General features: G+C 33.7%; 1 protein-coding gene across 4 annotated transcripts in view; it reads left to right on the forward strand.

Moving 5' to 3' along the window:
- Positions 1-10,465, forward strand: part of LOC114330789 (uncharacterized) — a 214,083-nt gene extending 203,618 nt beyond the window's left edge. For 3 of the 4 annotated variants that reach the window (XM_028280196.2, XM_028280195.2, XM_028280198.2), the window contains 2 exons: positions 810-959; positions 10,267-10,465. In XM_028280196.2, coding sequence (XP_028135997.2) covers positions 810-959; positions 10,267-10,379 — 263 coding nt within the window. In that variant the 3' untranslated portion in view covers positions 10,380-10,465. Of the gene's footprint in view, positions 1-809; positions 960-1,109; positions 1,175-10,266 lie in introns of all 4 variants that reach the window. The other variant, XM_028280197.2, reaches the window with a different exon arrangement.
- The last annotated feature ends 2,481 nt before the right edge of the window (positions 10,466-12,946 follow it).

A 12,946-nucleotide genomic window follows, 5' to 3' on the forward strand; every position in this document is an offset into this window, starting at 1 on the left:
CATTCTTTTCTTAATCTCTATGTTATTTATTCTGTCTCTTCTTGTTACTCTGCAGCTTTTTAAGAATTCCATCTCTGTTGCTCTTATTTTGTTTTTCGTTTTTTTTTATTTATTATCCAATTTTCACACTCATAAGCGAGGATACTTCTTGTCATAGTGTTATACATATATTCTTCTTTTTGTTTTTATACTAATGTTCTTATCCCACAGTATCGGGTTCAATTTTCGTATGCAGTGTCTTGTTTGTCCAGTCTATTTTTTATATCTTCTTCTGTTGTTCCTTTGTTTGATGTTATGAAACCTAAATACTTGTGCTTGTCTGTTTCTTTGATTTGTTTACCTTCGTCTATTTCCGGCTGTTTTATTTCTATATTCTCCATTGTTAGGTAGGTATTCAGTTTTCTTAAGGTTTATTTCCATTCCATTTTTTGTATATTCCTGTTCCAGTTTCCTCATCATAAAACTGAGGTCATCTTCGTCTTGTGCGATCACTATTTGGTCGTCAGCAAAACTTAGAGTATATACATAGGTATTCGTTTTTTACTGATATGCCCATTCCTTTGCACTTTCTTTTCCATGGTTTCAGGGTTTTTCCAGAAATATTTTGAACAGAGTATGGGATGGGAAGCAGCCCTTTTGTCGTTTTAAATGGACTGCATGTTTTATTGCCCGTTTTGATAGCTACTTTGTTATTCTTGTAGAGTGCTTTTATTAACATTCATGGGCTTTCGATGTCTTCCATTGCTTCCCATAGCTTTGTTAGGGTACAGTGTATATTTCACCCTTATAGAAATATGATTTTTTTTTAGAAAATCGAGAAACGAAGAGTACGCCGTCTAGTAGTATAGGAAACAAAGCGACAACTCAAATAATGGACGAGAAAAAGCAAAGAGAACATTTACTACAACTAAATCAAATTCTAGCTAAACAAGTGATGGAAATGAGTAAAATTGTAGCAGGTAACCTCTAAACCTAGTAATATATGTTTAGTAGAAGTATCAGTAAAATTGTTGCTAGTAAAATCAAAAATCACATTATATTATTTTGTTTTTATTTATTTTATTTAAGCATCCCAGCATGATTTTATAATTGTACTTTGTTTTCCCTAGGTATCAATAACTCGGAAGAGCAATCATAGTGTAGCTAGATCATTCAGTTTCAGTGCTTGTGAAAGGTTTGTTTTTTTATTTTAGTTAATTTTTGTAACACTAACTATGTATTATAAAAGTCTGTAAAGAGGGCACCTACGTTATATAAAGGCGATGCAAAAAAAATAAGAAGAATATCTTCTGAGAGAAATCTGATTGAACATGAATCGAAAAGCAGTAACATAGAAATGTATGAGATGTTTACATGTTTATAAAATTGACACGTAATTTTTCAATTCTAACTTTTACTTCACCAAATAAACTATAATGTATAAATTATTTAGAAACAAAACAGGACGAATATAATGTAAAAAATGAAACCCCCAAACACATGGTCTGGGGAAAACACAAGAGGAGGAAAAGGCATACAAGCAGTGTATGTAGATCGTGGTATAGGACTACAGATTCACAATTATTATTTACATAATTCACTCAAGAATTACTGGAAAAACAGGACAGCAGGCTCTTGGAAGAAGTAGAATCTTTGCATATGATTGGAATTTGAGCAGATGATTTCAAAAAATACTGCACAGCTTTTCCTTTGCTGTTGTTGATAAAATAGGAATATTTATGATTGTCATTGTCATATTTATGCGCCAATATTTGGTAACGACTTAGTACCCATAAAAGAAGAAGAATCCCTGTTGTGTTTATTTTTGTAAACGTCCCTTAATTTTTTATATGTATCTGTGTTTTTGTGCAACTTTATTTTTGAAATTTATTAATAAAAAGTAGAAATAACCCTGTACAGGGTGTTTGGTAAAGAATGGGCCATAGCTTAACCTCAGATTCCTGAGGTTAAAATAGGTCGATTTAAGCTAACTTACCTTAGTACAAAAGTTGATAATAACCTAAATCCAGGGTATCAAAGTTAAACTTTTATTTTATTAATTTTTGAATATTTTCTGACAGGCATGGGACAACAACACGAAATTTGGTAAGTGGTGCTGGCATTGTACAATCTACTAAATTATGTTAAACACACTTTTCTGGCTACTACCAGAGACGTACGAGGGGGGAACGTGAATGGTTGACCCTTCTCAAATTCTACGTCACTGGCGGAATTGCTACTTTAGTGCAATTTTTTGAGTCTCCAATACTTTCTATTTAAAAAAAACATTTCATTCGTAACGATTAAGCCATTAGTTCTCGAGATATTTGAAGATAAAAACGAAGGAGCATAATACATTAATCAAAATAACTGTGCCTTTTCATTTTTAACTTCAATTATCTCGAAAACTAATGAATTTATCGTTACGAATGAAGAGTATATTATTTGCATAGAAAGTATTGGAGAATCTAAAAATTATGCTAAAATATCAGTTTCATCAGTGGCGTAGAATTTGGGAAGGATCAACCATTCACTTTCCCCTGTCGTACGCCTCTGGTAGTAGCCAGAAACAATTATTTAAAATAATTTAGTAGGGTGTACAGTGCCTACACTTTCTGAAAAGTATCACACGGATATGTCAAATTATTTTAAAGTATTCTTTTTTTTTAATAATTTATTCTTTATTTAAAACTGTGAAGAACTATGTGTGCCCGGTACTATAAAACTATTTGACATATCCTTATGGTACTTGACAGAAAGTGTAGGTACTGTACAGCCTACTAAATTATGTTAAATAATCGTTTGTGGTTAATACCAGAGGCGTACGACAGGGGAAAGTGAATGGTTGACCCTTGTCAAAATTCAACGCCACTGATGAAACTGCTATTTTAGCATAATTTTTAGATTTTCCAATACTTTCTATGCAAATAATATACTTTTCATTCGTAACGATAAAGTCATTAGTTTTCGAGATATTTGAAGTTAAAAATGAAAAGGCACACTTATTTTGATTAATGTATTATGCTCCTTCATTTTTAGCTTCAAATATCTCGAAAACTAATGGCTTTATCGTTACGAATGAAGAGTATGTTATTTACATAGAAAGTATTGGAGAATCAAAAAATTGCACTAAAATAGAAATTCCGCGAGTGGCGTAGAATTTGGGAAGGATCAACCATTCACGTTCCCCCGTCGTACGCCTTTGGTAGCAGCCAGAAATTTGTTTAACATAATTTAGTAGGGTGTACAGTACCAGCACCACTTACCAAATTTCGTGTTGTTGTCCCATGCCTGTCAGGAAATATTCAAAAATTAATAAAATAAAAGTTTAACTTTGACACCCTGTATTTCGGTTATTATCAACTTTTGTACTAAGGTAAGTTAGCTTAAATCGACCTATTTTAACCTCAGGAATCTAAGGTTAAGCTATGGCCCATTCTTTACCAAACAACCTGTATATGCCATCACGTTAAGAGTGGTGCACCCTGTATATTCCATGTTCTTTTATATTCTCTGTTACTAATTTTGGTCTGAATCTCGAATATAAAGTGTAGTTGATGTTTGAATTGATGTACAGCTGCGACCATTGAATAGTTTACATTCTTACATATTTAGTAGCCGTTTTTTTAATTTTAATTTTTAAATGTGCTTTTAAAATTTGTTTTAAAAGCACATTTAAAGGGACGTTAATTACAAGTGGCGGAACCAAAATAGCTTGATTAAAATTTAAAAATCAAAATAAAGTACAGGCACAGATTCTAAAGGTGCCGGTGGGCATAGGCGAAACCAGGGGGGTTTTGGGGGTTATAAACCCCCCCCCCCACCCCATTTGGATGTACTTTGAGCTCTATACGCTTAACACCATTACTATTCCATACCCCGCAGAAACCATTAAGTAGTTGTACCCCCTCCCCCCTTAGGATCATTCTGGTTACTCCTCTGCCGGTGGGAATGGCATCTATGCGCAATATTATAGTCGGTGTATGAGAGAGACAGTATTCGAAATAATGAAATAACAAATAATATAAAATTTGTTATTTCATTCTATTTGTTATTTCATTTTATTTCAAATATATTTTACAAAATGTAACAAAATGGAAAAGAAGTTTTTTTATTTAAATGGTTTATGTTTTTAATAATAAAAATAAGGAAGCCTGGGTTAGAAATATCCATTTTATTTTAAATCTACTTTATATTAAATAACGATAAACAGTAACACAGTTAATTTGGTAAAAGCCCCATTATTGTCAATAGAACTTTTCAATCTTCTGTTCAAAGATAGCACCAATCTCCTCATGTTACATTCAACAAACTCCTCCTATGCCTGCTTAATTGCTTCCCATAGTTCAATTCTCTTTCGTGGTCTAAGGATTCTTTCTCTGTCCACACGTTTTGGAGGGGGCTAAGGTCTGGACTCTGGAAAGGCCACGGAAAAACATTGACATGAGTTTCTTCACACCATTCTCGAACAATTATACTCTTATGTACTGGGCAATTGTCATGTTGTAAGATGAAGTTGTTATTGGGGAATCTCAGGATCACTGATTATATTCTCAAGAATATGTTTGTAATGTAATCCTGTTCATTTTTCTTCTACAGGGTGATTGATTAGTGGGGTAAAGCTCCGTAGATCCGTTATAGTAATAGTTAGCGATAAAAGTTAATAACAAAAATTTTTGGCAACTTTGAGCTTCACATTACAAAATTAGATAGAATATTACAGGGTGTTCGATAACATAGTGGCAGACCAAACTTATGTTTTTTTAAATGGAACACCCTCTATTTTATTTTATATTCGAGATCCTGTTAACTTTTTTATTACAAAAAATATAAAGGTTTGGTATGTTATACAGGGTATTTACAAAGTTATAACCAATTTTATATGAAAGTCGTAACAAGTTCAACTCCCTGTATAAATAAAAATAAGCACAACGGCAATGGTGTATTGATTCCATATTTTTTATTTATTATCAAAATTTTTAAAAATGATTGATATTGCTAATTTTCTTTATATCTAATACAGGGTGAGTTAAAACGCAAGTACCTTATTTTCTCAGTAATTTTAAATGGAACACCATGTATTTTATATCACTATTGAAAAGTACCATTATCGTACTTTAATTTGTATACAACATTCCTCTATGTCTTAATTTATTAGTTTTCGAGATATTTTCATTTTTTAATGGACCAGTAGCGTGGCCACCCTGATTACCAGAATTTAATAAACTGAACTGATTTTTTTGGAGTTACTTTAAGAATGAAGGTTAAAAGATGCCTCCAACAATAAGAGATGAGATGAAAAATAGAATGCAAAGTGTATTTTGAAGTGTTAATTTACAAATGCTTCGTTATGTAAAAGTAACTCATTCAATGACCGTTTTTAGGCATGCATAAATGTGTTAGGAGGTCATTTTGAACAACTTATATAATTAAATATTTAAAATATTTTATTAAAAGTAGCTTTTAATTTTTTCAAAAATGTTGTATTTTGTGTTCATGTTTTTTTTGTAAAATTTTTTACTGATAAATTATTTTTCGTTCTTTATTTGGTTCATTGTTACATTTACATACAAAAGTAGTTTTTAATTGTTTTCACAAAATGTTGTATTCTATCTTTGTGGTTTTTTTTGTAAAATTTGTAACTAATAAATTATTTTTCTTTCTTTCTTTGCTACATTGTTATATTTATTTCCAGATTGATAATCAGTAATCGTAAATTATCAGTTTTAGACAATTCAGTAATGGCTTACTTAAAATTTGAAAAGGTTTAGACTCTTACTTAATAATTTGCTCTGAAAAATGAAAATATCTCGAAAACTGATAAATTTAAATATAGAGAATGTTATATAAAAATTAAAGTACGGTAATGGTACTTTTCGATAGTGATATAAAATACAGGGTGTTCCATTTAAAATTACTGAGAAAATAATGTACTTGCGTTTTGACTCGTCCTGTATTCAATATAAAGAAAATTACCAATATCAATCATTTATGAAAATTTTGACAATATTTAAAAAAATATGGCATCAATAATCCATTGCTTTTGTACGTATTTTTATTTATACAGTGAGTTGAACTTGTTACGATTTTCATATAAAATTATTGGTTATAACTTTTTAAGTACCATGTATAACATAACAGACCTTTATATTTTTGTAACGGAGAAGTTAAGAAGATTTCGAATATAAAATAAAATACAGGGTGTTCCATTTAAAAAACATAAGTTTGGTCTGCCACTATGTTATCGAACACCCTGTAACGTTCTAATTAATTTTGAAATGTGAAGCTCAAAGTTGGCTACAATTTTTGTTATTAACTTTTATTGCTATTTATTACTGTAACGTATCTACGGCGCTTTACCCCAGTAATCAATCACCCTGTATATGAGAACACACGTCCGGGCCTTCAGCCACCCATCCATCGATCGCCATACCTTGACCAAGAATACTCCACTATTTCGTAAATAATGATAAGTATACCATTCATCAAACCTATGACTTCTCAGCATGTAAACTCTTATTCGACCATTTCTGTATGATTGAAACACTTTTCATCTGAAAATGCAACTATACCAGAAGTTGTATTCACGGTTTGTGAATTCATTACAAAATGCAACTCATCTCCTCTTGTGATTCTCAGCCAAAAAAGCTTCCCTTAAGTGCAGCTGCACAATTTATCAATTCACTTGCTTTAATCCTTCTACTTGCAGTGCGAATGCTGTCAGGAAACGCTGTCTCTTCGTTAGCTTTTCGAGCTGTCGCATAAGGAGCTTCTCTCAGATAATCTACTAACACCTCATTTTTTGCTCTGTGAAGGTCTTCTGCCTTCTTAAACCACGCCCCAACCAAACTATAGAGTGAAAATGATTCCATCTTTATTTAATTTTCCATATGGCTCATATTCAAATCTGCAGAAAGTTGCCTTAATGACCAACCTTCTTCGAGTTTGGCGATTACTCTTTTTTTTTTTGCGCGTCATTCAAATGCATTCTAGACCTTTTTGGACGCGTTTAATAGCTTTTTATTTTAAATATCAATTCGTTGTCATCCCATCCTCATCGCCAATTTATGTTGTGACCGAGGAGTAGTAAATAAATAAAAAAAAAATGGTTCTTAGTTGCCGTTAAGCACTTTATTACTATCATCATCATTCTTTTTGCCTTATCCCTATGCGGGGTCGGCTTCCCTAATTGCATTTCTCCACACAATTCTATCCTGGGTCATATCAATATTAATCCCCTTTACCAACATGTCCTGCCTAATCGTCTCCCCCCACGTCTTCTTTGGTCTTCCTCTCCTACTCATTCCAGGAATCTGCACTCCAGCTACTCTTCGTATTGGATGATTAACGTCTCGACGTTGAACATGACCAAACCATCTCAACCTATGCTCTCTCATTTTGGCATCAATTGGTGCCACACCTAGACTTCCCCTAATATACTCATTTTTAATTTTATCCTTTCTTGTCACTCCACTCATCCATCTAAGCATTCTCATCTCCGCCACATGCATTCGTTGTTCCTCTTTCTTTTTCACTGCCCAACATTCAGTTCCGTACATCATAGCCGGTCTTATGGCTGTTTTATAGAATTTTCCTTTCAGCTTCATTGGAACTTTTCTGTCACACAACACACCACTCACTTCCTTCCACTTCATCCATCCAGCCTAAATTCTACTGCATGCATCTCCATCTATTTCTCCATTACTCTGTAATACCGATCCCAGGTACTTAAAACTATTGCTTTTTACAATCAGTTCACCATCCAAAGATACCATTTTATTTGTAGTAACTCCATCTTTAAATGAACATTACAAATACTCTGTCTTTGTCCTACTAAGTTTTAAACCTTTTTCCTCCAGAGCTCGTGTCCACTGTTCCAGTTTTTGTTTTAAGTCTCTTTCACTATATCCTACTAACACGACATCATCAGCATACATTAAGCACAATGGAATGTTACCCTGTGGTTTCGCTGTTATCTGGTCCAAAACTAATGAGAATAAATACGGACTAAGCACCGAGCCTTGGTGCAATCCTACTTTCACATGAAATTTATCAGTCTCTCCCACACCTGTCCTAACACTAGTCGTTACTCCCTCATACATATCCCTCACAAGATTTACATATGCACCAGGGACCCCTTTCTTATTGAGTGCCCACCACAGAATCTCTCGAGGAACTCTATCATATGCTTTCTCAAGATCAATGAATACCATATGAGCGTTTGTTTCTTTACTCCTGTATTTTTCCATCAACTGCCTTATAATGAAAATTGCGTCTGTTGTTGATCTGCCCTGCATAAAGCCAAATTGATTCTCGGATATGTCGGTCTCTTCACGTATTAGTCTATCAATTACTCTTTCCCATATTTTCATGGTGTGGCTAAGCAGTTTTATAGCCCTGTAGTTTGTACACTGCTGTATATCTCCCTTGTTTTTGTAGGTACTAGTATACTGCTTATCCATTCGTCTGGCATTTGTCCAACTTCCATAATTCTATTAAATAAACCTGTTAGCCACTTTGTTCCTGTCTCTCCCAATGCTTTCCATACTTCCCCAGGAATATCGTCTGGTCCTACTGCTTTTCCTTTCTTTATTTTTTTTAAGCGCTTGAGCCACTTCCTCGTTTGTTATTTTGGTGACCATTGCTGCTACTGTCTCCGTTAACTCCACAGGGTGTCTGTAAAATTCTTCATTTAATAAGCTGTCAGAGTACTTTCTCCATCTCTTTTTGACATCCTTTTCGTGAACTAGTATTTTATTATTTTCATCTCGGATACATCTAATCTGATTAAAATCTTTTGCTTTCGTTGCTCTCTGTTTGGCTATTTTATATATCTTCGTTTCGCCTTCCCTGGTATCAAGTTGATCGTATAGGTTTGAATACGCTTCTGCTTTAGCTTTTGCTACTGCTACTTTCGCTTCCTTTTTCGCGACCATATAGTTTTGAAGATCTGTGTTGGATCTGGTTTCTTGCCACTTTTTATATAATTTTCCCTTCTCTTTTATTTTTCCTTGAACTTCGTTTGACCACCACCAAGACTCTTTATCCTCAAACTTTTTTCCTGACGTTTTCCCCAGTATTTCAATAGCAGTTTCTCTAATACTACTGGCCATTTTCCTCCAAATTGTAGTAGGGCTTCCTTTCATGTTCCAACATATTTTCTCTACTATTCTTTCCCTGAATAGACCTTCTTTCTCATCTTTTAGCATCCACCACTTGATTTTTTGTGGTCCTCTCCGATGTTTTGGTTTAGTTTCACTTTTTACTTCGATGTCCAGAACAAGCAGCTTATGTTGTTGGCTTACTGTCTCACTAACTATTACCTTGCAGTCCTTGCATTCACGTATGTCTTCTTTCCTTATCATGAAATAGTCTATTTGGGATTGATGTTGTCCACTTTTGTACATAATAAGTTGAGTTTCTCTCTTTTTATAGAATGTGTTAACAATCGCCATATCTAGTGCTGTTGCTAATTCAAGCATGTCATCTCCAGCTTCATTTGTAGTTCCAAAGCCTAATCGCCCATGTATTGCTTCATATCCTGCCTTGGCTTGGCCCACATGTGCATTGAAATCACCTCCTATTATAACTTTCTCCTCTGACGGAATATCACTCAGGACGTCTCCAAATTGGTCATAGAAAGCTCTTCTTTCATTCTCACCCAGACCTGTTTGAGGAGCATACACACACACACACACACACACAACATTCAATACCTCTTTATCAATTACAAGTTTCACTGACATCATTCTATCACTCGTTCTTACAACTTCCACTACGTTATCTTTCATTTCACTATCAGCAATTATACCAACTCCATTTCTAGTGTTGCTACTCCCTGCATAGCACAATTTGTATCCTTCACCTAGTTCTTTTGCCCTTTGTCCTTTCCACCTAGTTTCTTGAATGCAAGCAATTTGAACTCTCCTTCGTTTGAGCGCATCCACTAACTCCAGACTCTTACCTGTAAGCACTTTATTACTATGTATAACATAAACAAAACGTTGACTACTATCTAAGGTTATGTCTATCTTATCGAAAAAACATAGCCGCACCCGTCTTGTACGGGAACCAGTGTGACCAACTGCTGTCACATGTGTTAAGCTCTGTCTACAATATTTCTCACGATGCTACAACATGCACTCTGACATTTAGCAAATTTGTTGGGCATTGAGATTTGGCAGTACAATGAAGGTGTAAACTACTCAGTGACCGTAGCTGTACATGATTAATAATAAAGCCGATGGCATCAGATAGCCCTGTGAAACTAAAGTTCCTATTTTTTAGTAAAAGCAACGGTTTCAAAGTCGAGTGCGGAAAAGATGAATGTGGAGGAGGAAGATTTGTCTCCGTTAACACCTCTGCCTCTCTATCAGCAACGTGATAATTTTTATAGTTAGGTCTGTTTAAGACAAAGCAAATATTACAATTAGTTATTTATTCTGTTCTAAAGTACAAGTTTAATTAAAAATATTGTTATATTTTATTTTTGTAGTTTATTTAATCTATATTTTAACTTTGGTTCTTTTTCGTAGAACCATTTAAGATGACAATTCATTTTACGATTTTGTGCACGACAATAAAGATTTTGTTTATATGATTCATAGATTATTAAAAATAAAAAAAATGTTAGGCTCACTTATTATACTTTTATATTTTTAACCCTTTTAATTGCTAGTTTTGCTCAAGATCGATGTTAAAGATGAAAAAAACAAACAGTTAGTACTTTATACGTTTTCATTGGCATCTCCAGCAATTTCCAGTTTATTTTCAATTGTTTATTGCCATGAAATACAGTAGATAAACTCCAGCAGGCATTGTGAACCAGATGAAGACTTCAGTACTTAATAAAATCTAATACATATAAACCAGAGTGAAAAATGTTTTAAGAGTATCAATTATGCTATACTCGTATGTAACTTATCGAAATAAAGAAAAAAGATAATAAACGTACATATATCGTTTGGATGAGCCGAATACAGCATCTTAACTAAGTTTAAAAGCTCGTTCTACTACTCTATTCGCGTATTATGTGACGCTACAGTCCTTGATGGATCTGGGTCTAATTATCTGCATCAAAGAAAATCCTCAGCGACGTTGAGACATTGATCGACCGTTTACTCTGTATTTTGGCATTGAATCTGCATGTCACTCTGTCAACTTTGTCTGTTTTCCATTTTCCTCAGTTCTTTAACACTTTCCATGTAGGTACCTACCCCTGATATCGTTTCCCATTCCTTGTCTCTCTCTTAAGAAGCGACAATCCCCAAAATTGTCTGTTTGTAATCTTCCTCAGTTCTTCTCTAACACATACTCCTGATATCTTTTTTTACTCTGTTTCTAAATTATAAAAAGAGACTCGCACCACGCAGGTCCCTTTCACTGTTGACAACACTCAAACTTCTCTGTTTGCGATTTTAGTTTTTCTAAAACTTCCCATCTACTTCTGATATCTCATCTTACTCATTGTCTCTCTCACAACTACAGTATCTCTTCAGGTTCTATCCACTATCGACAACACTCGAACGCTGGTACACAATTTTTACTCTGTCAAAAGCTTGTTCAAGTCGATGATTAGAGCCGCTGTCACTTTTTTTGTGAATTGGACACAGTGAGGCTTGAGTCCATTCTTTTGGTATGTGTTCTTGTTTCTTTCAACAACTTTTCCAAACGCTTAATGATTGCTAGTCCCTTTATCTTCTCCAGTGCTCTCATTTTTCTTTAGTTTCTCTATTATTTCTTTTCATTGGGTGGTCTTTGTTCGTTCTTTTCTTTCAGTTCTTCTTCATACTTCATTGTGGGTATTTCACTTAGATCTTCGAAGTATTCTTTCCATCTGTTCAGTATTTACTCGTCACTTAATAAATTCCTTCCATTTTTGCTTTTGTAGTGTACAGGTTTTCTTTGACAACCTTTTTTCTCATTTTTACCCCGTGATATAACTTTCCAATTTCTCTGTTTTTAAAGCTTTCTACGATGAATTTCAATTTACCTTCATTTTATTTTTTTATCTTATGATTTTTTTTTGATCTTTGTATTTTCTCTCTCTCTCTAGTATTTTTTCTTGCATCATTTTGAATATTAATGTATTTCGTTAATTTTTTTCTATTTTACATTCCTCATCGAATAATTCCTTGTATTCATCGTTTATATTTCTATTACTGGCTTGCGCTGCTTTGGTCATATACTCTTGTATTTGTAGCCATCTTTGTTCAATATTTCCATTTTCTGTAATATTATTTAATTCTCCGGTGACTATTCTTTCATATTTACTTGGTTCTTCTTCTGATAGTAACAGTCTAACAGGTTTAGTTGCTTCATACTCTTCCTGTTAGTTTCTAAGAACTGGTATAAGCATCTGGTCATCTGTATGTTCTTAATACATTTTTCCATGTCTTTTTCGACGAGGAAATTATTGATTTGGTTTACGGTTTTCCCATCTGGCGAACTAGTACAGTCATTGAAGCTTTTTAGCTCAGAAATTTTTTACTATAAACCGATTTACATGAAATTTTGGAATTAGGCTTATCCTTAACTTCAAAAGTGATATTGACCCGTACTCCGTTTTAACCCTGGGGGTGGTTGCCACCCCTTCTCGGTGGTGGATTTTTTTTTCAAAATTACCTCAGATATCGATAGAAGACCTAATTTTAAGTAAAAACTGTTGTATAAAGTTTTTTCAAAAACCCAATACTTTTCAAGTTATTGGCAATTGAGAATTCGGAAATTGCTCACGATTTTCAACAGTGTTTTGCAAATATCTCCAAAAATATGCATTTTAACGATAATATTGTACTGAACAAAATTGTAGCAGGTAAAAAAATAAATAAATTGGTTTTTCAAAGAGTGTTCTAAGTGCAATATTAAGCGAGATATTGAAGATCAAAGCCGTTTTTATTTTGTGTGAAATTGAATCGCTGTATTCAATGCCTAGCGGAGAGCGAATAAATTTTATGCATGCTAATGA

Source organism: Diabrotica virgifera, chromosome 10, assembly GCF_917563875.1.
Source record: "Diabrotica virgifera virgifera chromosome 10, PGI_DIABVI_V3a".
Classification (NCBI taxonomy): Eukaryota; Metazoa; Arthropoda; class Insecta; order Coleoptera; family Chrysomelidae; genus Diabrotica; species Diabrotica virgifera.